The sequence below is a fragment of the Mustela lutreola genome, chromosome 1 (genome assembly GCF_030435805.1).
Source record: "Mustela lutreola isolate mMusLut2 chromosome 1, mMusLut2.pri, whole genome shotgun sequence".
In the NCBI taxonomy this organism is placed as follows: Eukaryota; Metazoa; Chordata; class Mammalia; order Carnivora; family Mustelidae; genus Mustela; species Mustela lutreola.
This window is the reverse complement of record NC_081290.1, coordinates 259,152,866-259,180,848: the sequence shown is the minus strand read 5'-3', so window position 1 is coordinate 259,180,848 and position 27,983 is coordinate 259,152,866. Positions and strand designations below refer to the sequence as shown.

Genomic DNA, 27,983 nt, shown 5'->3' with positions numbered 1-27,983 from the left:
TTACAGATACAATAAAAGATTTATGTAGAGGGGCGCCTGGGTGGCTCAGTGGGTTAAGCCGCTGCCTTCGGCTCAGGTCATGATCTCAGAGTCCTGGGATCGAGTCCTGCATCGGGCTCTCTGCTCAGCAGAGAGCCTGCTTCCCTCTCTCTCTCTGCCTGCCTCTCCATCTACTTGTGATTTCTCTCTGTCAAATAAATAAATAAATAAATAAAATCTTTAAAAAAAAAAAAAAGATTTATGTAGAGACACATCATAGACTTCCAGGACAAGTTAATAAGACTGACATAGAGATGTTGAAAAGAAAATCTGTGTTATAATTAGCTCAGGTTCCAGAATGTGGCAGATAGCCTCAACAGTGAGGACAAAGTGAGGTTATTTTTTATGATAAAGGATGATTTGTTTTAGGAATCCACATGGTATTCTTACACCCATTCACAGAAACTAAAGATAAGCTAATAAATAAAAGTGACCTTAGTATTCAACTAAATTCAGTATCATCTGGGAAAAACAAAGGCCAAGAAAACTGCTATTCAGCTTATCACATTTTGTAAAAAATAGTTGTAACAAAATCTAGATTTTTAAAAGAAATTATATGTAAGTTTTATGTAATTATTATTTATAGGAATCACAGGAAGGATGGGATACAAAGCCTCAGGTCCATGCAATGCAGAATTTTGGAGCTGAGTTCCCTGATAAAATTAGGACCCATGAAAGATAGATAAACCTTTTCATGAAAAATGGAATAAGGAAGTATAGATTACTGGCACAAAGAAGCAACAATAAATGGGTATGATCTGTTCTAAGGTTCTTGTATTGTCTGGAAAGTAATTAATTAGTAATTTATATTAATCTTTAGTAAGACAAGGATTCATACTGTAATAGCTAGTGTTCCATTAAAAGTAAGGTTCAACATTCAAACTAATGGAAAGGAAAATGAAATAATTAAAAATGTTATTTAATCTGAAAGAAAACAAGAAAGGAATGAAAAGGAACATGGAGTACATAGGAAAAAAGAAAACAAATTGTAAGATAATATGCTAAATTCTCAAAAGACAAAGACTATCTTGGTGAAGGAGATAACTATGTGACTATAGAGTTCAATTCTCAGAAGGTAAAAACTTTGGGAGGAAGATAGCTATGTGAAGATATATATAAATATGGAGGTAAAAGGAAGTTCACTTTAATAAATCTGAATGTCTTGGGATTTCTAAGAAATTTTTGCAGAGGAAGCAAAAAGATCTTTCAAAGAAAAAAGGTGAGGGGAATAAGAGAAAGAAAGACAAATCGAGAGACTACAATTATGGTGACTTATAAGTAGTTTACATGGAGTTAGTAGTCTACTTAGTCTACTTAGCATTCTCTTAGCTAAAGAGCACCACTGGTTCACTGCTGCTAGTGTAGTGCTACCTCCTTTGCCTGCCTCTCCAATCTCATGATACAATGTCTCTGATTATCTTGGTATAGAAGACAGGCCATGCAAGTCCTCTTCCAAGTATGTTTTCCTCTCTTTGCATGCATCTGAGACTCCATCTTACTCAAAGCCCTCTGCACATAATTCTGCTCTCCTGTCCATAGTTTTTGGGCCACTGACAGGTACTTTGCCATCCATAGGATTACCAGTGACTTACTAAATTGCCTAGCTTAAGAAGTCTAGCCAACATGGTATCCTGACCTGGGTAATGATGCAGTTAAACTTTTGGGGTCATTGAACGTGAGTCAGTGAAGAACGTGAGTGTCTTCAGAAAGTAGTGTGGTACAGAATTGGGGAGATACATAGAGGAATTAGCAGAACTCATGAGGAGTAAGGAGAAGAACAGAGGTAGGTTAGGCAATAATGATGTAAGAAGAGGAAGCAGTTAGGCCCGGAAGGATAGATGAGGTTGCGGAGTCAAAAAATGTGGCACTCTACTGGAGTTGTGGTTTTTGTTGTTGTTTTATATTTTTTTTTTTAAAGTAAGCTTGATGCCCTACGTGGGTCTTAAACCCATGACCTGGGGATCAAGGTCTGATGACTGAGCCAGACAGGGGTCTTTGTTTTTCAGTTTTTTAAGTTGAATATAGTTAACACATAATGTTATTATGTTGAATATAGCTAACACATAACATTGCTAATAGTTGAATATAGTTAACACATAACATTAGTTTCAGGTGTCCAGCGTAGTGATTGGATAAGTTTATACATTACGGTATGCTCACCTGAAGTGTAGCTACCATCGGTTCGCATACAATGCTATCACAATAATAAGCACTTGTACGGGAGTTGTTTTTAAGTATATTAAACTAGTATATTCTGAAGAGCAATGAATGGTCTTTTAATTCTCTTTGTGTCCTGCTGGAATGTTTTTATTTTCTTTTTTAAGTTTCTGTGTATACTAGTAACAAGCTCAGTCACTTGAAACCCAAATGTGTTTGAGGTGAATTGTCCTCACACCCTCATTTTCAGCATTAATTTAGCAAATCATGTGTGTGGGTTTAATTCCCTTTGTAGGACAAGTTAGCTTTGCCAAACAGTTCTGTGATTATCTTCTCATACCCAAAGACTAGGCAACACATCAACTGTTATAAGAAAGAAGAGTTTAATAGTGTGTAAGAACTAGTGCAAACCTGTCATCAACATTGATAAAACAAATCAAAACTGAAGATTACAGATGGTGGGCCAAAAGTAGCTTTTTCACACAATAAAATACCTTTTCAGGGCATTTGGGTGGCTCAGTGGGTTAAGCCTATGCCTTTTGGCTCAGGTCATGATCTCAGGGTCCTAGGATCGAGCCCCACACGGCTCTCTGCTCACCACGGGTCCTGCTTCCCCCTCTCTCTCTGCCTGCCTCTCTGCCTGCTTGTGATCTCTCTCTCTGTGTCAAATAAATAAAATCTTTTAAAAAAAAACTACCTTTTTCTCCCTTTTTGACATAAATTACTGGAGAAAAGCTGATAATAAATAAATATGGTAAAATCCTATATGTAACTTAATTCTTTTAACCATTTACCATGTAAATCTCATATAATTTATTGTCTTAAGCCTACCAGAATCATGTGGAGTTGGGAGGGAGAAGGGTTTGAGTTTCCCTGAAGGATGCCAATGCTCTTACAAGAAGACAGGGGGAAGATATGCCTGCAGACAAAAACACTAAATAACTTTTACATGACTAGATTGAGGAAGGCAAGATATAAGTAGAATTATTTGATAAAATTTTACATTTTAGTAAAATCTGTAAAGATCATATAGCAGCCTAAAAAATGGTTATAAGACAGTATTTAGGTTAAAAAAAAAAAGGCAAGATACTGAATTAAAGGTATGACACATGATGCAGGGTCATTGAGCAAAATGGTCAAGAAAGAATTCATGAGGCATTTTATGGTGCAAAAAAAGATGTTTTTATAAGAGCATTGGGACAGGATCCGTGAGCAGAGAGAGCTATGCTGTAATTGTGAGAAGTTACTGATTATATAGGGTTTTCTATCCTGTGGAGGTGCAGGTGACAGTAGGGCTCCAGGAAATTGAGTCTATAGGTGCTTGGTGGTCTAGCTGCTATTAAGATTGTGGTTTTCTTCTAAACTGTTAAGACAGTTACAAACAATAGTGGAGTTTCACATCCTACATGACTGCGATCTTTATCAGCTGACAGTTTGTTTCTCCCTACCTTTGTTCTGAGGCCATCACTAGTGCCTGAGGAATGTTATACATATCCCACCCTAAGGGGGGTGGCCTTTGTAGGGTGTCAGCTCCAGTTTTGCCCTCAGCTTGCCTTTTGCCTTCCCATCAATACAGTTGAAACTTTGAAATTTGGAAAAAACAACAACAACTTTCACTTTCCAGTGGTGTGATAATGGATTATTATATAAAATCATTAGGATATTTATAAAAATATTAGACAATAAACAAAATGCATTCATTAAAAAGGAAAGATACCTGGCTGGCTCAACTGAAGAGCGTGTAACTCTTCATCTCAGGGCTATCAGTTCAAGCCCCACATTGGGCATAGCGATTACTTTAAAAAGATAAAATTGGGGCCCGTGGGTGGCTCAATAAGTTGAGCATCTGCCTTCAGCTCAGATCGTGATCTCAGGGATCCTAGGATTAAGCCCTAAGTTGGACTCCCTGCTCCAGGGGAGTCGTCTTCTCTCTCTACCCCTACACCTGCTTGTGCTCTAGCTCTCTTTCTCAAATAAATAAAATCTTTTTAAAAATTTAAAAATTAAAAAAAAATAAAATCTTTTTAAAAAGGACACCATTCTGCATTATTTTCTTTCTTTACATGAGAATTTGCTTTCCAAGTGACTCTTTATGGGCACTGGGAACTGTTTATGAGATCTGCAAATCTTTCCTCCTGCCTGTTTACTGCTCTTCCCCTAAGTTGAGCTTCGTGACCGTTTGCAGTTCCATTGCTTTTGCTGCAGAAACACTAGCACTGAGACATGACTGCTGGTGTCAAAATCTGAGGTAGCCCAGGTGGCCCTAAGGGGGGGTCTCAGCACTGCCAGAGCTAAAGTCCAACAATTAATTCAAAACGCTGTTTGCCAAAGTTCTGAACCTGGTTAGATCCTCAGAGTGAAGGGAAGACCACTCCTTTCCCTAGTGCTATGGTCAGTTCTGGACAGACTTGGATAGAAACATGATAACAGCAAACACAACTGCTTGGATCTCCGTGTTTCAGCTTTACTGATCCACTGTGTCAACTCTCATCCACACCTCCACCAATTTTCCCTGTGACACTTGACCTTCTTCCATTCTTTCAGAAGAAATAAGCAGCCAGTTTACACATCTGTGAATGTAGAGAGGACAGACCAGAAGAAATAATTGTGACTATAATGACATTGGTGGATCAGAAAAGTTTGGGAGAAGGGGTGTCTATGCCAAGCTTTCCACACTAAGCATATGCTATTTTATAATTGTACGGATGGGTGGGGTTATATTACATTATGTATAAGAGCTGTTGAGGAACCAACAAATTGGATAGAAGCAGATTTTATTTGTATAAAAATACAAATAACAAATACATGGAATACTGAAATAATACATGGAAGCTTGCTATCCTCTATGCCTAATCATCACACCAGCTCAATATTCTTTAATATGTTAAATATTAAATTTAATATGTTATTTAATATATACAAATTTAACTATGTTAAAGCTTGTTTCATTTTATCATACCAGCAAATTCTCTATATATTCCATCTTCCTAACTTGGCATTTACATAGATTTAGATATTGTCACAGGTCCTATGGTCCCCTGTCCAAACATCATAGTTCATCTAAATGCTGTTCCTCCAGCTTAACTACCAGCTAGGGTGATCAGCCATCCCAACTTGTGTGAGACTGAGAGACTGAGGGAGTTCCAGGGGTATGTGCCTTTCAAGGCCAAAGCCAGGGCAGCCCTGAGCAAACCAGGATGAGTTGGTCACCCTAATCCCAGTCTGCTATGAAGCCTTTATCAACTTTATTCCAAACAATGTAAGTTTGCCTTCAAGGAATTCATTTTACATTTTTTTTTAAATATTTTATTTATTTATTTGACAGAGAGTGATCACAAGTAGGCAGAGAGGCAGGCAGAGAGAAAGAGGAGGAAGCAGGCCCCTGTCGAGCAGAGAGCCCGATGCGGGACTTGAACCCAGGACCCTGAGATCATGACCCGAGCTGAAGGCAGCGGCTTAACCCACTGAGCCACCCAGGTGCCCCTCATTTTACATTTATAGTTAATACAAACCCATAGTTCTAAGTGGCTTACTTAGCATATATTCTCTCTTTATAAGGGGATAGTTTGCAAGTTTCTTGAGGGTAGAAGCCACATCTCTTTAACTTTAATATTTCCTAGTACTAAGCAGTCTGCTAGTTTTTAATAAATGAAATCTGAGAATTTAAAAATTTTAGTTGCATTGTTTCAAGCATTATACAAGCTTTCTTCTTTAATGGAGTAAAGCAATTCAATTTAATGATTATGAATGTGGGCTTTATTTTAGTATAGGCTTAGGTTCAGTTTCCCACCCTGTCAGCTTCCTGATTATGTTAGCTTTGTCAAGTTAATTGGCCTCTCTGAACCACAGTTTCTTAAATCTGTAAAATGGGGATACAAATAGTGCCCACTTTCCAGGGATGTTGTAAGAATTTAACAAAATTATGACCGAGTGTGTAGTATTTTGTCTAGAACATAGCACACAAGCAGTTATGGGGTAGTTAACAAGTAATTACAAATCAATTCACTGTATTCTTCCATGGATTGTTTCTTTCAGAGAGTATATGTCATCCCAGGCAAAAGCAGTTATTAAAACTACTGAAGATTATTTGCAGCCTCAGTTTGGCCCCAACAGACTTTTACATTCAGCGGCAGTATCAGAAGGGTCAGGACTTCAAGATTGCTCCACACATCAAACAGCATCAGATCATAGCCATGATGAAATATCAGACCCATATCGCTACAAATCAAACAGTAAAAACAATTCTTGTTTTATATCAGCATCCAAGAGAAACAGACCTGTCAGTGCTCCAGTGGGTCAACTGAGGTAATCAAAGCTGTTCTCTGTTCTTTTAACCGACTGCTGAAGATTTTCCTTTGAGCAGAATTTATAATGATTCCGTTGACTATTTCAGACATTAAAATGTAACACATCTCTAGGGTTTTGTTTCTGTTTTTGTTTTGTTTATTTTTTTCTTTGAAAGCACCTGAGTAGAATGTTGCTAATTGCACTTGTGGAAAACATAAGGTACACTTCAATTTGGATAATATGAAACTCAGAAAAAAATACTTGAAGGAGAATAGGGCTGGGCTATAAAATATCTGTTTACCAGATATTTGTTTAAAATAGAAATGCATACTTTGGTATTTAATCAATATTTTGCAATAAAATCAAATTGAAATAAACTCATAAAACCAGTTTGTGTATATATTTTCACATCAAGATTGTTATCATAAGCTGTTAACCTGAGAATGAATGGATAGAAGAAAATGTTGGGAAAAGCAAAAATCAAACAAAGAGACTGATATTCCCATTATTTTCATAGGTTTGATTAGGTGTGTATATTGTGATTTTAATTTACCTAAAGTTTTTATTTCAAAATGTTTACTTTGTTTCTGTGGCATTAAGAATTAATAGGTTTAATTAGAGAACTCTGAAATAAAAAATACGACATGCTAGTCATTTGCCACGTGCTACTTTTGTTGAGAAAATAATAAGAGTTGAAAGTGCTTCTGAATGAAGACAAAACTTAGAAATTCTCCCTTTCTACCTGCAAACAAATTTGAGATGAAAGCAGTTACAACTAACTTTAGAATAAGAAATTTAGAGTAAGAAAGTATTAGAATTTCAAATCTTTTTAAAAAATCAAAGAACTTTGATAAACATGAAAACTTAAGGGAAGATCTTAGCCATTTACTATTTCATGCTGTTACGACTATGTTACTGTTTTTTGTTTTCTAACAGGAACACAACATGTATACATATAATCTTTTTCTATATGAGTGTTATGTTTTATAAGTTAATTGATAAAAATCATTTATTGCCAGATAAGTGTTTTACATGAACAGTTTTAGCAGACTTATCCTGGGTTAAATTTTTAAAAATATTTAAGTAGATATAAACAATCTTAGCCTATAAAAAGTTTTTTCAAGGAATACTTGAGAACAATCATTAGGGTTGATGTCTATAAAAAATGTCTAGGATAATATTTATTTAAATGTTTTTACTAATTAACATGTATCAATTTTGTGGGGGTTTTTTCCTTCAGAGTTGCAGAGTTCTCTTCTTTAAAATTTCAGCCAGCCCAGAATTGGCATAGATTGTCTCAAAGATGCAAACTTCATCCTGAAGTGATTACAGTAACAGCTTACAAAAATGGATCTAGAACAGTCTTTACCAAAGTTACAGTACCAACCATCACCTTGGTAAATAGTGTTCAAAAGTTTTCAGTGCTTTATTTCTTCCCTTACTCTTTTTATAATTTAAGAAATGAAAAAGATTATATTTATTGTGTTAAAATTTTCTTTTCAGTAATGAATCTGTAAATTGCTTATATATACATAGATCTCACAGGTATTTTATTTCTTTCTTTTTTATTGATATGTATATTGACTTAAACAGATACAATAGCTTTGTATCTTGTGGAGTTATTAAACTGACAGAATAAGGACTAAAATTAGACAACCATTAGTTTGTCTCAGTGCTGTGATTTACCTTTTATTTTATATTTTCAAGTGCTAGAAAAAAAATATTGGTGGAGTTACTTGAGTTACTTAACTTGGCCAGTGACTCAATGGGTGTCTGTTTTCATTGTTACCACCTTTTGTTTCATGGCAATGTGTTGCTTTCTTTGTGCTAAATCACTTTCTCTTACCTCTTGCTTGCTGTCTTCTAGTTGCTGGAGGAGTGCACAGAAAAGCTGAATCTGAACATGGCCGCACGACGAGTGTTCTTGGCAGACGGCACTGAAGCCCTCAAACCTGAAGATATACCCCATGAAGCCGACGTTTATGTTTCAACAGGAGAGCCCTTTTTAGATCCATTCAAAAAAATTAAAGGTAAAAAAGAAAAAAAAATACCCTACCCCCACCCACAGTAAATTGCTTAAGGGGTGCAATTAAAAAATGATTTTCATCCTGTCTTTTTTGCATGGTTTAACAAAACTAATGTTTACGCATTTGCAGCTCAGTAAGAGGATAATGTGCTTAATGAAAGAAAAATCCACTGACAGCCACGTTTATTGCCCTTCATTAGCATTGGTGCTTAATTTAATATAGATCTGAATAGACATTAGGGAGCCTGCAGGAGGTTAAATGGTGAAAATATAATAAATTAAATCAGAGATTATTGAATTTACTGTTTAGTTTCTGTGACACCCAACAGACATAATTCATTAGATTTATTCTCTCAGAAAATACTTCAAAGTTTCAAGTAGCATTTATTCATTTACACTCTTGGTCTTTTTTCAGAGAGCATTAACAGGACTATGAAAATGTGGTCAGAATGAACACACAATTCTTATATATATATGCAATTTTCCTAACAAAATTTTTCATAAGAAATGCAGCAGCTTGACTTTTTAAATCTTGCAATGTGTGTGTGTGTATATATATATTTGTAATTTATATTTATATGTATATGTATATACAATATATACACAAAATATAACATGTATTTTAGATCTATTTGCTGGTAAGTTCTGTTTTTAAAAGTCCATTGTTTCTAACATTTCAGATATGTGATTTTCTAAAATAAAACAAATATTTTTCCTTTTTCAGTGGGAAATAATACATTTTAAGAAAGAAATGAAAATACCATCTAAGAATATTCTTACACGCATGTCATACCATGGTCTGTTATTAAGTGCTATATATGGTAATTACATTTAAATGACATAAGAACTTTGGCATACAAATTCAGTGTCTCTAACTGCTATATTCCCCTAACTTTTAATACCTTATTAGAAGGATTTTCTTTCTGCAACTGCTACAAAGCTAGTGAACCAAGGACAAGTCTAGGCAGTAATTGCATAAGTGGAAGAAAAGTAATTCTGGAGTTCATTACAGATGAGGTGATGAAAATTCTTCCTCTATTAATGTTATTATATAAGATGATAGTAGGATTTCTATCTCTCTGAAAATACTTGATCATCAGGAAATAATTTCCTGAATTTAGTAGAAAGTTCAAGTAATTTGGTTCAAGGTAAAGAAACTTGTTGCTACAATACTCATTAAAAATTACGTATGCAAGAAAATAGACCCATATATTTTTCAAATCTTGATTTAACTTTAAACTATGGCTGCTTTTATTTTGTGTTCATTGGATCATTTATATAAATCATCTTCTGTAAAAGCATGCATCCTTGTGGGTAAATATTTCTGTGACTATTTTATTTTTTTAAATGTATATTTAATGGGTGTTTCCTTAAGATCCTTGATTACTTTTATTAATAAGAAATACTTGCCTTTCATATGATAATGGTATTATAGAAGAGATGTATAAAAATTATTTATAGTTAACTTCTTGGAAATTTTCCTGGACATGTATGCCTAAAATAACAGTGTCACACATATGACTAGTGTGGTAGATGATTTTTAAATGTACAAACTAATTTCCTCCTACTTTCTGTTTTCTCTTTTACTCTTTTTAAAGCCAAGTCCAGAACAAAAAACTTCTCTGCTTTGTCTGCATATCTTTGGCTGTGTTTCACTGTGACATGCACTGCTGTTCTTTTAGCACCAAAATGTTGGCACACACTCCTGAAAATTTCACACCATCTCTTGCTGGATCAGCAAGCTTAACCCACCAAAATCTGGTGTTGTGCAATGGTTTTTGACTGATAATCAATCTTTATGCTGCTCGACAGTTGTTGCTGGGACACAGAGTAGAGCAGGTGGCAGATGTGCCTTGTCTTTTGAGAAAAGAAATTGTAGGTGAGCTTGGACACACACTAGCATATCACATATCCATTAAAAAGACCTAGGATAAGTACAATAGGGAAAAAGCCACTTGTCTAAATTAAGCTCAAAGATAAACCTATAAGCCTAAAGAGTGATATTTGGTTTCTTCCAGAACCTTAAGAATATAAATGTAAATAAGTATTATCTATACATGGTACAGTCTGTAACTTGACTTAAATATTTTGAGAGCAGTGTGGGGAGATTTCATATATATATATATATATATATATATATATATATATATATATCTCACATTCACATGGACCTTTTCAAATCAGGTTAAAATTATCTTTCTTATAAGTGTTTTATGGATAATCAATAATTTGCCAATTTACTATGAGTGTACCTTAAAAACAAGACATGTATGAATAGCTTCGAAGATGGCAGATAAATTTAGAGCAAGGAGGCATTCTAAAGGTAAATAAAGGGAAAACAGCTGGCAGAATTGGGTGTTACTATTTTATCTTTCTACATGAACATGAATATTTTATATGCAATTAAGCAACAGGCATTAGAGTCAGTAATTGGTCATTACTTTAATATAAAGATTTTCATTCATTCAGAAAACATTCATTGAGAGCCTACTATGTGCCAGGTACTAGGCCAGTTCAGAGAGAGAGATGATAAAAAGGGGCTGACTTCTTTTTTATCATTATTTATCATTATTCTCTCATCTCTGATATTAAATTTGGTTTAATTCAATTTGATCTAAATGTAAACCAATAAGTATTTTCTTAAGTATCTACTATGTATGCAATCCTGGCTTAGGGATAGAAGTCCTGGTCTTTAAGGAGCGTAAACTTGAGTAAATAAGTTATAAATCCTTAAAACTGAGAACGCTATTCAACAATGTAAGTCAAATGGGTCCTCCAAAGGAAAATTTACATTATTTCTGCTACAGGAGGGCCAAAGAAGTCTATGTATATTTTGGCAATTATATTTTCATATTTCATGGTTTTCTTATTCTTTGGAAAAGCAATGCAGATAATGAAAATTGCCTCAGAACTATTCCCAGATTTACTAGGATAGAAAAAGTCCTAAGGAACATTTCTGATTTTTAACTACCTTACTACCCCTTTTGAGTACCACTGTTGACAGTCAGTGCCACCGGATTTAATAGAAAGCCAGAGAGCTATTCATCACATACCTCGAAACACAAAGCTTTCTTATAGAGGTCAAGCCAAGGTCAAGACTGACATGAAGCATTCCCTGTTGAAATGCAGTATTAGAATAATTCTTACATTTTGAAGTTAAATGCCTGAGCAGAAGACTATGTATGGGAAAAATAGAATCTTTTTTATAAGGACTGTTGATGAACATCAACTGTCTGATTAGGTCATATAATAATGGTGAAGATTCTGAAATCTATTAATGACTTTGTTAGAATTTTGATGATAGAGTTAATGATTTGTTTGAAGAAGCATTTAAAAAGTTTTCTGATCCTTGGGCATGCACTTTAGGTTTTATTCACCATTTCCTGAATCTTCTTTAATGGTGGCACCGTGAAAATTCTTACATCAGATTCATAGGGTTTATAAAAGGGTAACTCCTTTATAGTTGCTAGAAAATATAAGCATTGCCAACCTAGCATAAGATATGCCCTGTAATTGTTTAAATGTCTTAAAGAAGATGAGAGAAAAAAACTGTTTAGACCTAACTTATTAGGTCCAAATTCCATTGTATGGAGTTCTGACAGTTTAAAATTTTCTTTAGTTTTATATTTTTATTCTTTTCTGTATATTCTATTCTACTGTTTGGCTTTTAGAGCTATCATTTACAGTAATTCATTTCAGTCCTGAGTTTTGTTAACCAGAAGTGAAACTGAGTACTATGAATAAGATTTTACATCTTTAATATACTGAATTGCAAAGATGTAGTCACAGAAAAAAAAAAATCCATGAAAAGTGTTCTTGATACTACACCTAAGATCTAAATTTAAACCTAGAGATTTTCTGCTAACTGCCATGTGATCTACAAAATGAAATAATTTGCTGTGACAGCTTGTGATTGACAAGAATATGTGTGAGCACATTTAAAATAGGCCATCTTTTCATGTAGAAGTAAATGTCAGTGAAATGATGGATTCTCATCATTTTAATTATTGATGATTTGGAAATATTTCAATTCCACGACACACAGGACACATTCTAAATAGCAGCATAACACTTTTTCTCCTATCTGCGTCAATAATGAAACATTCTGTCATATTTTGTTTTTCAAAAAATGCATTAGTTTAATGAACCTGGATTCATGCATTATATTTTGTTCCATTATGTGTCTCCTGAATTTGTTGATTTTTAAATGGTTGGGTTAAAAGCACAAGTTTTAAGAAATAACTCACTACCCCACTCAAATCACACCTAGCTATTCTTGCTGCTAGATCTCAATGCTATAATTTTGACTAAACCAAGGACTGCTTTAGTCCACTAAAGCTAACATTGGGCTTTGTGATGATTACCTATGGGGTGAGCACTACTTAATTTGAGCAACTGCTACAGGAGTTAGGGTGGGCTTTCCCAAATTCCTTATTATCATATCGTTTGAATAGTATTTATATTAGGCAAGAGTATTTGTCAGTCCATTTTATTTCTGACTTAGCTGCATATATTCAAAAACAAGAATACGACATCAGATAGAGGATAAAAACTCAATTTCTTCTGAGATGGCATATGATTCTTTGGGGTGGGGGTGGGGGGGCAGGCAGAGGGAAAAGGAGAGAGAGATCCCAAGTAGGTTCCATGCTCAGCACAGAGCCCAGTGCAGGTCTCAGTCTCACAAACCTAAGATCATGACCTAAGCTGGAATCAGGAGTTGGGTGTTTAAATGACTGAGCCATTCAGGCATCCCAGTGCCATTCTTTTATCTATTTTTACAAGTGAGGGTAAAACTTAGGCATGTATTTTATTTATTTCTCTATCACAGATGTTTAAAACCTGTAAGTAAATATGTAGAATATCTTTACTATATAAACAGATGTAGACTTAAAGAGATGGACCCTCCAAAAACTGTCCTTAGCTAATAGGGAAATCAAGAGCATGTGATGCTGCATGTGGCAGTATCTTTTTATGGTATAAATGACCAAATAAATGATTGAGAATCATCTAAATCCATGATATATTCATGAATTGCTAAATTGCATATATATATATATATCCTTTATATATATATAAAGGCTATACTTGTTTAGTGAAGGGGCCTGCAAACCTATAACTTCCCTGATAATTTGAGTACTTTGTGCATGTCATGCCTGAGTTCTGTGCTTTAAGTGTATTATATTTGCTGCTCACAATTCCTAAGTTAGTACCTCAACTCCAAAATATTATATACAATTCCAAATCCAGTATTGCAGAAGATAAAACAATTTTTTCATAACTCATTTGGTAGGAGAATCTTATTTAGTATAACTCATCAATTGTTTTATTGACAAATACTATGTTTGATGATGGGCTACAATCCTAAACTTGCTGGATGCATTACTTAATATATAATCTGTGCACTATTAGGATATATGCACTGTATTTAACACTTTTGAATCCAAAAATTCTACTTATGGAATTATATCTGACCTTAGGGAGTTGGGGTAAGGCCTTTTTGTCATAGCTGCCAAGAAACCAGATAAATTTTAATTCTCATACAATATTAACTCAGAAGGGTTATAGATACTGTCTTTATCACCTCGAGTTGTTTGCTAAATGGGTAAAAGTGGACAGAGAGAATATCACCCTCGCTAGTGCTGAGAGAGTATGTGCGAGTACATATAGTTCTCCATCTAAAAGAAGGCAGAGGAATAATTAAAGACTGTTCATTCATTTAATCATAATATTTATTGATTCCCTATAGTGTGACAGGCATTGCTCCAATCTTAAGGTTATGGCATGAACAAGAGAGAGGTATAATGGAGCTTAGTGAGGTATAAGGAACAAAGACAATGACTATATAAAGAAGTAAATAAAGTATTTATTGACAGTGGTGTTATAAAGGAAATCAGAAGGGTGGTATCATAACAAATAGTGTCATGGAAACAAAAGGAAGTATTTTGTCGAATGAAACAGGCATTTGTAGTAAACTCTAAATCAAATCTTTTTGGCAGGGGTTTACCTTTTAGACCATTAGTTTTTGAAGCTTTGAGACATCTACTAGGAAAGACTTGAGAAATCATTATTATTTAGTGGCAAGTACCCTAGACTTGAAGGCAGATGATCTTGCAAGATTCTAGTTCTTTTTATATGTCTAGGAATAGATTGGTCATGCTTCAATGGCCTTACCTGTAAAACTGAGGTAATAATATCTAAAAAGATTATTGGATATTATCTTTGTTTCTTAAAAAAGATAAATTATTTGAAAACTAAATGTCTATAAATGTCTAGACTGAACAGAACACTGAGAATAGCATTTCTTAAACATAACTAGGATTCTTTTATTTTTTAACTTTTTTTTTTTTTTTTTACAGATTTTATTTATTTATTTGACAGACAGAGATCACATGTAGGCAAAGACGCAGGTAGAAAAAGAGGTAGGGAAGCAGGATCCCTGCTGAGCAGAGAGCCCGATGTGGGGCTCCATCCCAGGACCCTGGGATCATGACCTGAGCCGAAAGCAGAGGCTTTAACCCACTGAACCACCCAGGCATCCCCATAACTAAGATTCTAATCTCTATTAAAATCCCAAGCCTATTATTAATCAAAATCTTGTGTGCACTCCTCCCTCCGCAGAATATCTAGGTAGATAGGTTCAGAAAAACCAAACAGAAGAATTTCTCTCTGCTATTTTCATTATTGCCAGGGAAGCAAGTGCAGCGTGAGCCTGGGCAAGTCACTTAACCTCTCTGAGTCTCAGTTTTCTTATTAATAAATTGAACCCAATAGTAGATACCTTGCAGAGTTATGAGTATATAAAATGATGTATGTAAAAGCCTAACATATATAGTAGGTATCTAAAACATTGTATTTCCACATAATCTTTGTTTATTTTCCTTCTTCTGCTCTATCTCTTGCTAGGCACATTTCTACCAGCTTTTCATGCAGGTTGTCACAAGTCCCTGATTTTACTACCAAAGGTATTTGCTAGGTCTGCAATCTTAAAATGCCCACAACCAAATTAAAATCCCTGCTGGGCACTGGGTATACATAGCATGATATGGGAATCTGAGTTAGAGCCTTTGAACTCTCACAATATTGTGCTTTTTGCCTTGAGAATTTGTTCAGGGTGTAATTCAAAGTCAAATCCTTTTTTCAAAGGAGCCCCAAGTGGCCTTGCTCTGCTCTATTCCAAGAGTCATATTTTAAAATATGTTTATGACCCAAGGCTAGCCTTCACTTTAAGCTGCCATAACTTATTTCAGTAAAGTTCATAGAAAAGTTCAGGGAAAGGGTGACAACATTTTGACTGGCACAATAGATGAGATGTTTGTAATTTTAATCAAATTTAAATTGAAGACATACTTCAAATGATATGTCAGACTAGTGTTACTGAGTTAAAATCTAATGACAACCACTGTCATTATTAGTTAAATATAGCCATCATGCCTATAGCAATACATGATGACACTTAAGAACATGCAGAAACAACACAAGTATTTAGAGAAAAGGGAGGGACTAAAAACTCTGTTGAACACAGGAATGTGACCTGGATTATTCTATTTACCAAACATAGAAGCAATTGTATTTTGAAGAGATGATATAATTGAGTATAGCAGTATGTTTTCTTACTGTCAGAGCATTTATATTTTATAAACTTATCTTGCACCCGTGAAATGATTTGCTTGTTCATATTTAATGTCATTATCTATACCTACTTGACAATCAGAGCATTAAACTATTTTCAAGTTTATTGCCCCACTACAAGAGAATTAATTAAAAAAAAATAAGGTTTTTAATAAGCTCACGTGTTTGAAATTGCAAATGTGCTGCTTTTATTTTGGTAACAGAAGGTAGTATTCTTTTGCCTGGCACATGCAAAAGGGAAAATTACAATGTGGGAGCACCCAGATTTATTTAATTTTATGAAGTAGACTGAGAAAATGTAATGGTATTATAGGTAGACCTTCTAACATAGAAATAGGATAGAAAGTGCTTTAACTTTTTCATCATTAAGTTATAAACAAAACCATGAAAATAAGATGTAGATTCTTCAAAATAAAATATAACCTATGATTGGGGCATAACGTTTTCTAAGTGCTGAAGGAGAGTAAACTTATGAATAGTCAAGGGGACTTGGCAATTTCTGAATATGTGGGATATGTTCTTTTGGGGAGTACTTTCCAAGGTTATGCTAAGCCTTAGAACTTCACTGGAGTGCAACCTCCACTGCTATCTTGGTGATTTCTTAACTTACTAGAGAGAAGCACTTGAAGAGAGGAAGACAGGAACAGGTCTGATTGTGACTGACTGCTTTGGAATGCAGTAGATGTGGCTAGCAAATTTATTTATTTTTTATTTTTTTTTAAAGATTTTATTTATTTATTTGACAGAGAGAAATCACAAGTAGATGGAGAGGCAGGCAGAGAGTGAGAGAGAGAGAGAGAGGGAAGCAGGCTCCCTGCCGAGCAGAAAGCCCCATGCGGGACTCGATCCCAGGACCCTGAGATCATGACCTGAGCCAAAGGCAGCGGCTTAACCCACTGAGCCACCCAGGTGCCCCGTGGCTAGCAAATTTAAAGGAGAATATGAGGGGAGCCTGGGTGCCTCAGTGGGTTAAAGCCTCTGCCTTCAGCTCCTGGGGTCCTGGGATAGAGCCCCGCATCCAGCTCTCTGCTCAGTGGGGAGTCTGCTTCCCCCTCTTTCTCTGCCTGCCTTTCTGCCTACTTGTGATCTCTGTCTGTCAAATAAATAAAATCTTTAATTAAAAAGTTGGGTGTGTCGGGACTGAGACTTTACTTGTACTGCCAAAAAGGTAGATATTCAAGAACTCTTCAAAGCGGAACTCCAATGATCCTGCTGTTGAGACCATATATGATAGGCATTATATTTGGTCCTACTGTCTGGGGAAGCTCCCACTAGTAAGGATAAGCTCCCATTGTATTCTCCTTGTCCCCTTTGGTAATCGTCAGATTTGTAATTAGTTATCAAATAAATGTCTCTTGTTCCCTCTAGACCAAGTCAGCTTAGGGCAGAAACCTTGGCTTCCTTATTCACCATCATTTTCTGGTACAGGGTCTGGCACTTAATAGATGCTCAGTAAATGCATTCAGTGGGTGAACAAAAGACCAAATGAAATAGGTACCATGGTGAACCATCCATACAGCAAGGAGGTAGCTAGCTGCCAGGAGGGGTAGAAATAGACCTCATTGTAGCAACAGGCTCAGCTATAAACAGTGAGTGGATGTTTAGGAAGAGTATATTAAAAATCCCCTACCCTAAATTCATATGTAGATTTGTGAATGTTCCTGTTTGGCAGGGGGCCAGAGTAAGCCAGCCCAAGAATAATTACCTTGCAGAGAGGCTAATGGTTATGCTAATGCTTGTCTGAGACCAGACAATGGTCAGAAGTGGAGGGCTGGGATAAAAGATTCTCCCAGGAACTTGTAGATCTGAGATTTTCAGCCCTCCTCCATCCTCTCAGGAAGGCCCATTCTTGCCCATTATCTCCCCTCAATCATTCTGTTGGTGGTGGTAGTGGTGGGGGGAGGAGGAGTACACTCTTCTTTCATTTAATACTTCTCTTAGTAGTTCTCATATTACCTTGCATGTAGTCAGTGCTTGTTAACTGTTATTGAAAGTAAGGAAGTAAGAAAGAGGAGATGGTGTAACTTTTGGGAAGGTTCAGGGCCAGGCTCTCTGCAGTGCACAGCTGAAGGACTGTGGAACTAGACTCACTCTTTTCCAGTTCTGCCATGGGGGTTAGGTGGAGAGGCTATTTTTTAATTCTTACAAAGGTAGATAGCCTCAGCCCTGGGAGAGGGATACCATGGTTTTGAGATGAGAAAGTTAGGAAAAGAGAAGTATAGAAAGCTTTTGCTAGCTATGGCTAATATGTTTTCTGAGAAGCCCAAAGTGAGTTTAGATGGTACTAAGTTTTTTTTGTTTTGTTTTAATACTCAGACTGGTACCCTGCCCCCACTTACCCAGCTGTCCCCTTTCCATTTGATTACTTCTCTTTCTACCCACTCCCAGCCTTGCTTAATCCTCTTCCTCAATAGCTAAAATTTAGTCAGGTCTTTGCTGAGCATCTTCAGATTCTCCATGCTGGAATGGAGGAGTCAAGATTCTGTTTCTCTGGAGCTCCTGGCTGGCTCAGTCAGTAGAGCATAGGACTTGATCTTGGAGTCATGAGTTTGAGCCCCACATTGGGGATAGAATTAATTTTTTTTAAGATTTTATTTACTTATTTGACAGAGAGCAAAATCACTAGTAGGCAGAGAGGTAGGCAGAGTGAGGAAGGGAAGCAGGCTCCCCGCCGAGCAGAGAGCCCGATGCAGGGCTTGATCCCAGGACCCTGAGAGCATGACCTGAGCCGAAGGCAGACACTTAACCCACTCAGCCACCCAGGCACCCCTGGAGTTTAGTTTTTAAAAAATATCTTCCCTTCTGCAACAAAAAAAAAAAAAAAAGAAGAAGATTATTCTGCTTTTCTTCTTGCCTCTGGATATAGTAATGCTTATAGTGACTGTCAGCCCTTACCACATTTCTTCATGTAAAGACATATGGTCTGAGAGCTATGATAGAAGAATCACCTTGTATTGCTAAATATGAGGATTCCCTGGTTCTCTAGCTGTTCCCATGGCCCACATTTTGAGACATGCTGCTTTAGAGCTGTCCTTTTCCTTACTATCCCAATAGCTTTGTTTCATAGAGAAGTAGATTGTGCCTTACATTTAAGGAAGATTTTTCCAATAGTCTCACCTGTCTGAAAGTTGGAATGGTCTGCTGTAGGAAGTGTGGGTATTCTAAACATTGTGCACAGACTCTGTGCACTTCCCACCTTCCTTTCTCCATCTCTGGCCACTGTGTGTTTAGTCTTGTCCCAGTAGTCTATCATATTGTTGCATAATTCTACATCATTTCCTCTATCTGGAACATATTCTCACTCTTTTGCCCATCTCTGTGTCCTTTAAGTCCTACCTTATGTTTCTTCCTCAGGAAGCCTTGGCTCCCATAAACTGTGGCAGGTATCCCTCCTCCCTATTCCTCCAATACCTTGTGGACATCTCTGGCCAGTCACCTGCTATATTTTGTGTTTGTTTTCCTTTATAGTCTTCCCGAACAGACTGAGAACTCTCTGAGGTCCCCTCTGTGCAGGCAGGGATCATGTGATAGGCTCTCAGTGTATGTTTGTTAAATCAGTAATTGAGTAAAGGAAGCACGTGGTTAGAATCAAGAATTTTTAGTTTCTTTCAACCCCAGGGTTTTACAATTCTGAAGCCAGTGCATTTTAAGGCCCTAAGCCTATGACATTTTGCTTCTTCCTACCCTGTCTTTCATGATAAGTATTTTGGTTTCTGAGTAAATTCAGTGAGGATATAGTAATGAAAAACCTAATTAATCATGAATATAAAAATGTAATTTTTCAAAATACAAAGAAAACATAAGTCAAGTTTATATCTATCTAATGAAAATATTAATATCTACCTAATGAAGTAATAGTCATGCTCTTATATGACTGTTTGACAAATATTCTACAAATATTTATTAAACATTTACTATGTGATAAACCCTATTTAAGGTGCTGGTTATGCATCAGGGATTAAATGCTTACATTAAAGATGTGTGATCAACTTTTATTATTTTGTTAAATATTTAACAAGCACCACTTGTTTACAGTGTGCTAGATACTAGAGGCACACAAGTGAAAACACATTCCCTGCCCTTGAAATACTCAAGGTCTAACAAGGACACATATACAAAAATAGAGATGCTTAATAAGATGAGGGCCCAAGATGGAGTTGCAAAACCCGAGAGAAAGATAGATCAAAGAAAGCTTCCTGAGGAGGTGTCATTCCATTGAGGAGAGAGAGAGAGAGCCCAGCAAAGAGGGAGGTGAAAAGGCATGGTCAAAGTTTAGAGTCAGAAAAGAGCATGGTGTGTGCTAATGGGTTATTCACAGCTCCCTGAATCTCTGCTGAGCGGGATTATTTCAAAATCTTTTATTGCAGTGGTTCTCAACTGGAGATAATTTTGACCCCTGGAAAACATTTGGTAATGTCTGGAGACATTTATAGTTATCCTGACTGGGAAGGTGCTATGGGCATCCAATGGGCAGAGGCCAAGGATGCTACCAAACATTCCATAAGGCACAAGACAGCCATCACAACAAGGAACAAAGAAATGTCATTACTTGCCAAGGTTGAAAAACCTTATTCAGACTGTTCTGATTGACCACAGACATGAAGATCTGTAAACATTTTCATAAGGACACTTTACCAAATTTTAGGCGCTGAGGGCAGCTGCATTTTAGATGGTGCTAAGACGGGAGTATGGTAGAGTATGGGAAGTCTAGTCATTTTAAATTAGTAGAATTCTTTTATTAATTTTTACAGTGTCATGATTAAGATAACAGACTCTATCTTAATTGTTCAGCCTGGGTTGTCTGATTTCTGGTCCACTTAATGAAAGGATGATAGAGATCAAGTGGCTTAATTTCTCCAGATCTCATTTTCCTCGTCTATAAAATGGAGATGATAATGTTACTTACCTCCTAAGGTTGTGAAGATAAAATGAGTTAATGTATATAATTAACACATTGCTAAGTTCTTGTTGAAAATCATGAGGATAATAATAATGTCACTATTTACTGTGTTTCATATTTACACATAAGTGTTTTATCTGTAAAAAGTCTTTCCATCCATACAACAAATATGGGAATTAGTATTACTGTTCCCATTTCTCAGATATGAAAACTAAAGCAGGGGCACCTGAGTGGTTCAGTGGGTTAAGCCTTTGCCTTCCACTTAGGTCATGATCTCAGGGATCAATCCCTGCCTTGGACTCTCTGCTCAGTGGGGAGCCTGCTTCCCCCTTTCTCTCTGCCTGCCTCTCTGCCATCTTGTGATCTCTCTCTCTGTCAAACAAATAAATAAAATCTTTAAAAAGATGAATATAATATTTTAAAAAAAGAAAGAAAACTAAGGCAAATGAGGCTGATTTTTTCCCGAGATTACAGAGTTAGTAAGAGGCAAAGTTAAGTGATATTTTAAAATTTACTATATTATGTGTTTTATGTAGACTCATCAAAAGTTCTTTCAGAAAACTGATTTGAAACTTCACAAATATGATCTCTTTTTATTTTAGAGTATTTTTTAAGTGAGTAAACTGTCCTTAGATGTTAGCAGGTAATAGAATTATGAATATATTTTTTTTATCAGAATAAGTTATATTGGAGTAAGAGGTAGGCTTATTCATTAATTCATACAGCACTTACTAAGCACCTGCTCCATGCACTAGGTAAAAATTGTGTATTCACTTAGGTGAAGCAGACAGTGATGATATTAACACAGGGGGAAGTATCAGTGGTGGACGTCTTCACAAAGAGCAGAAGGGAAGGTTGTCCAAGCTAGAATAAAGTTTTTAAGAGAGATGACCCCCCAAATTAGTCTTAAGGTATATGTAGCATTTACCTTAAATATACTTGGAGTTTATTCTAGTGTATACCACCGCTAGACCTTCATTTGCAAACCATCTCTTCTTGGAAGGTTTCTTCTTTTCTTTCTTTCTTTCTTTTTTTTTTTTTTTTTAAAGATTTTATTATTTATTTGTCAGGGACAAAGGGAGAGAGAGTGAGCGAGCACAGGCAGACTGAGAAGCAGGCAGAGGCAGAGGGAGAAGCAGGCTCCCTGCTGAGCAAGGAGCCCTAAGTGGGACTCCATCCCAGTACACTGGGATCATGACCTGAGCTGAAGGCAGCTGCTTAACCAACTGAGCCACCCAGGCGTTCTGGTTTCTTCTTTTCTTGAAGATATTCTCTACCATGTGGTCATCAATGAGCGTCAAGGTGGTATATCAGTCGTATTTAAGTTCATACTGGGGGATGTAGAGAATAAAAATGGTAGGTATAGCTATACACAGGCAATAAAGTTTATTTTGCATAACTGGTATGTTATATAAAGTGACATAAAATTAAATTTTATCAGTTGAACATTTAAATAAATGCACAGGAAGAATTAACATCTAATAATTATGTGCAGTAACTTATATACAATCTGGAGCAAAGTAATAATAAAATATAGCCTTGATTCCTACCTTCTATGGGGTTAAGTATGGAAGAGAAATAGGATCTATGTTTATAAAATATTTACATAATTCCAGATCATTTATGTTCTTTCCTTAATATATAATATAGGACCTGAAATGTGGTATGTTCTCAAACATTACTGAAAGAATGAATATATGGGTAAATGGTATAGACTGCATGTGCTCTGAAGATAAAGACTTGCAAGTTTGGAGAGTGTCAGATTGTCAGTAAACTCTTATGTTAAACATAAATTTAAGCAACAGAATGGGTCTTTTTCATATTCCTCACAGGGTCTGACACATAAGATGGATTCAGTAAGTATTTGCTGACTATCTGACAGACTGGGTGATTGACTAATGGAAACTTCAAAAGTTAATTCCAAGAACTTTCCCTTCAGGCAATGATAAAATTGATGTTTTAGGAAAATTCAGCTATAACTGGAGTATAGGATGTCAGATATAATGGTGGAAAATAAAATACAATTAGGAAGCTCTTATAGATGATAGGGGACTGAGAGGGAAATGGACAAGCAGTTTGGGCTGGGAATGGAAAGGAATAATGTTTTTTAATAATGCTTTTAGTACTCAGAAGAAAGATAGCCAAGAGTTAGGTTTTTCTTCTTTGACTCTGTCTTGGGTCAGGTTCCCTAGAAGCAGAGCCTGAGATGGGGGTTTTTGTATGAGGGACTTAGTGAGGGAAGCAACAGAACAGAGGAAGAGTTTGGACCATGTGTTCAGCTGAAGTCTAGCCTCACTTTGGAGTGGGAAGCATACCACAGAGTTGCCCCTCTGTAAGGCCAGGGGACTGACCATTATGTCCCCCAGGTCAGTCATTAGCTGTGGGCTGGACCCCTAGGTAGGAAGTAAGGGACGATCACCTCACAGGAATTGTCTTGCTAAGTGGCTGGTTCCTTTTAGCCAAGGACAGTTCTCAAGAGAAGGATGCAGTTGTGAGGTATTAAGAGGCTCTGACTCACAGCAGCTAGAGTTTTGGTACACTTGCCTGATAAAAAGAATTTGGTGGGGGAGACTACCAGTGTGATCTACTCCCTGCTATAGTCTGTTCTTCATACATTGCCCTGCTGGGAACCTTCTAGTAGCTTCCCTTTACATCCAGAGTAAAATCTAAACCCTTTATCCTGATCTATACAATCTGGCCTCTTTCTACTTCTGTGGCTTGTACATTCTCTCTCTATCCAAACTTTGTTTTTCTTTCTCAAACATGCCAAGCTCATTCTCGTTTCAGAGATTGCCTTGATATTTTTTCTGCCTGGAATGCTCTTTACCCCCAGATTTTCATGACTAACTTCTCATTTTACAAGCCCGTCTCTCCCCTCAGATGTCACCTCTTCAGAGAGACCTTCCACTATCTATCTATCTTTCTTTCTTTCTTTCTTCCTTTCTTTTTTTTAAAGGTTTTATTTATTTATTTGAAACAGAGAGAGAGATCACAAGTAGGCAGAGAGACAGGCAGAGAGAGGGAGAAGCAGGCTCCCCACTGAGCAGAGAGCCCGATGCGCACCTCGATCTCAGGATCCTGAGATCATGACCTGAGACGAAGGCAGGGGCTTAACACACTAAGCCACCCAGGTGCCCTGTCTTTCTTTCTTAAAGAAAGGGGCTATAATCTGCACAAGTTATTTTGTTCTGTTCACAACTATCACCCTAGTGCATTGATGAATGGACTCCCAAAAAATGTCATTGAATGACTAAGCAATGGTTGGAGAGAATTAGGAGGTAAGGGTTCAAGATCTCCCTAAGATAATGGACAACTGTGAAAGAAGTAGAAACACTGATAAAATTAAGAAATGTGAGGAGTATGTCCAATTTGTGTGGAAAGATGTGAAATTTTGTTTGAGATAACAGGATAAAATATATGGTAGAGTCAAATAGGATAGGGGTGGCTGGCTGGCTCAGTCCTTGTGGAACATGAAACTCCCAATCTCTGGGTTGTGAGTGTGAGCCCCACATAGGGTGTAGAGATTACTTAAATAAAATCTTATTTCTTTTTAAAGGTGTACACTTTCTAGCACTAAATTCATATCCTAGTTCAACCACCTTCCAAGAACTTGCTCAAGTTATTTAAGTTCTCTATGCCTCAGTTTCTTCACCTGTAAATGAAGATAATGATATTTTCTTCTTCATAAGCTTATTAAGAGGACTTCATGAATTAATATCTATAAATCAGTAAAACAGTGTCCAGCTAATAGCAATATTTTAGTGGAATTTAAGGAGTCTACATAGATTAGAGAGAAACCAGGCTGGAACTCAGGTAAGATGGGTGATGAAACCACAGGACAAAATTTAAGGAGCTTACTGACGGTTGTGCACTTGCACAATTGAGTGTGCTCCTTTCAGTTTTGCACTGTTGACCCTTCACTTGTCTTACCCTAATCCTGATCCTGGTCTTAGTCAGCAAAGGGGAAAACCCTTTATTGGTAAAATTCTCTAAATCTGGGCACCTCTAACATCTTTATTTCTTTAAGATTTTATTTTTAAGTAATCTCTACACCCAACATGGGGCTCAGACTCACAACGCTGAGATCAAGAGTCTCATGCTCTATCAACTGACCAGCCAGGTGCCCCAGTGTGGGAGTGGTTTCTTGCTCTTGCCAGCCTCTGGGTTGACTCACTGTCTTCTGGTTGCTTTGCCATCTTTTCCATTACTTAGATAATCAGTTCCTGATTCTTTCTGATCAAATCCAGTAGTGGATTCTGTTTCTCTGGTTGGGCCCTGACTGACATAACAATATATAATATACCCTAATCCTTCACAATAAGCATAGAATTTCTGAGATGTGGGGGAAGAAGCCAATATTCATGGAGAACCTTCAAGGCCTTAGGTACTTTAACATATAAAATATTTCATCTTCATCAGTAATGGAGTGGTGCCCACTGGATACTTTATAGGAGAGAAAGCAGAGGATTATAACTCATAACGGTTTGAGATTCATCCACATTGTAGCATATATCAGTACTTCACTCGTTTCCTAGCTGAATAATATTCCATGCTATGTATATACCACATTTTGTTTATCCATCCATCCACTGGTGGATATTTGGCTTACACCTTTTGGCTATTGTGAATAGTGCTGCTCTGAACATGCATGTACATGTATTTATTTAAGTGCCTGTTTTCTGTTCTTTTGGGGATATACGAATTCATTAATGTCTAGCTTGTTTTCTAATTCTACTGTGAATTTTAGATTACAAATGACAAAATACAGTAATTTCTGTAAAAATATCTTTCTCTTCCTAAAGACTTACTCATATCTATAATCTAGTTTTAGTTTATTCTGCATGTTTTGCTCATATTTCTACCTACTGTATAGATATGTGTGCATGTATATATGTATAAGTATGTATGTACACAAGAGAGAAAGAGAAAGACAGTGTTTCTGTTTTTTTAACATTTAATGTAGCCATTCTGGGACTCAAAGTCCCCAGAACTATTTGCTTGTGTTTCATATTGATCAAAGAGGCCATGCTTCTTTCAAGGTAAGTGCTAATAAAGAAGGATTATTGAGAAATTTGGGCAAACAAATGTAGCTATTTTCAATTGTATGCAAATAAAATTTTATTTCTCTCATTAGGACAAATATAGAGCAGATGAGGGAGGGATCATTGTAATTGTAAAATCACATAAATTATATTATTTATGTGAAAAGAAAATATAATCTAAAATAAATCAAATGCACAAATAAAAAAAAAAAACCCAGGTGTAATTTTTTTATTTATGAAATGGAACCCTTTGAAAGGAGAGGAATGCTGATAGCAACCTTTCTATGCAATATACTACACTTCTGTTCTTACCTCTTTTATTTTCAGAGTCATACATGGTAATTTAGTTTCATTCCCATTAATATGAGTGGGATTTTGAAACTTAAATTCCTGCACACATCTTTGAAAATGTATAGGTCAAAGTAAACTGTTAAATGCAGAGCTGGTTTTCACTTTTAGTGAAATATTTTGCTTCTCTCACCAAAGATGTCCTAAAAGGCACTTTCATTCTAGTCACAGGAGAAGAATTATGTGTAAGGTTATTCTTTGGAGGTCATCATCTTTAAAACAACATGGATAATAAATCATATTAAAGGAGGGAAAAAAGCATTCTCCCAACCCTAAAGAACACAAAAGTTCAAGATCCATATTGTTTTATAGTAAGTAAAGGACCTTGGACTCTTTCAGTGGACCCTTTCAGCCCAGTGCATTGGATCAGTGATAGAGGCATGCTAAGGTGAATTTTAATTAGGACTAAATTGTGGTATTACTCTTTCATACCCTGAACATCTGTTCCCTTCAGAAATGATGATTTATGCAGGCTATCAGAGCAGACAGCTTGCTACAGCTTATGTCACGGTTAGTGCGAAGCTGGTGGTAGCATTTCAGAAAACCAGCGTCTAAATGGAGACTGGCCAGTGTATATGATATAGGTAAGGGGGGGGAGGGGAAGTATGATGTGTCCATTTCTAGTTTTGAAGCCAAATATTGACTTGATTTAAAAAAAATTCTCTTCTAGACCATCTGTTGTTAATGAAGAAAGTAACTTGGACAATGAATGGGCTGATGCTTCCTACTGATGTTAAAAGACAGAAAACCAAGCCTGTTCTTTCTCTTAGAATGAAGGGACTTACTGAGAAGACCTCAGTCCGAATTCTGTTCTTTAAGAATGGCATGGGACAAGATGGGCATGAGATTACAGTGGGAAAGGAAATGATAAAAAAGGTAATGTTGTATGAAATATTAAAATACAAATTAAATTTCAAAATTTTCATGGCTTTTGAAATGTGTTGGTTTCTTTTAGATATCAGTGTCAACTAATAAACTGAAATATTAAGAAGGTATTATAAAGAATGCAAAACTTCAGCTGTTTAGAAGCATGCTTACTCTAGTAACATCATAAATTACCTTAATAAAGCAACAAGATTTCTTTGGCTAACATACAGTTGGCCATTTACCTAGTTAGAAGTTATGCTTACACTTAGAGAACATTCTAGTTGGTAATAAATATTTTGTAAAACATTTAGGTTGAAGCCAATCTGATCTAGTTCAAATCTAAAATGTTCTCCTTTTCATTTTTAAAATTATAAGTCTTAGGGGCACCTGGGTGGCTTACTCAGTTAAGCATCTGCTTTGGGCTTAGGTCATGATCTCAGGGTCCTGGGATGGAACCCCACAGCTGTCTCTCTGCTCAGTGGGGAACCTGCTTCTCCCTCTCTTTCTGGCCCTCCTTAACACTTATATACTCGTTCTCTCTCAAATAAATAAAATCTTATAATAATAATAATAATAATAATAATAATACCTAGAAGAACCCTTGCTTCTGGAATGAGTAAGTAAAGTGGAAAATAACTAAGATTCCTTTTTAAAAGTATACATATGCATTTTTTTAAAAAGATTTTTA

General features: G+C 36.2%; 1 protein-coding gene across 5 annotated transcripts in view; it reads left to right on the top strand.

The window, feature by feature from the left end:
- The window catches only part of DCDC1 (doublecortin domain containing 1), a 439,498-nt gene that overhangs the window by 31,094 nt on the left and 380,421 nt on the right, over positions 1-27,983 (top strand). For all 5 annotated transcript variants that reach the window (XM_059138743.1, XM_059138722.1, XM_059138732.1 and 2 more), the window contains 4 exons: positions 6,232-6,501; positions 7,724-7,880; positions 8,351-8,513; positions 27,099-27,304. In XM_059138743.1, coding sequence (XP_058994726.1) covers positions 6,239-6,501; positions 7,724-7,880; positions 8,351-8,513; positions 27,099-27,304 — 789 coding nt within the window. In that variant the 5' untranslated portion in view covers positions 6,232-6,238. The remainder of the gene's footprint in view (positions 1-6,231; positions 6,502-7,723; positions 7,881-8,350; positions 8,514-27,098; positions 27,305-27,983) is intronic.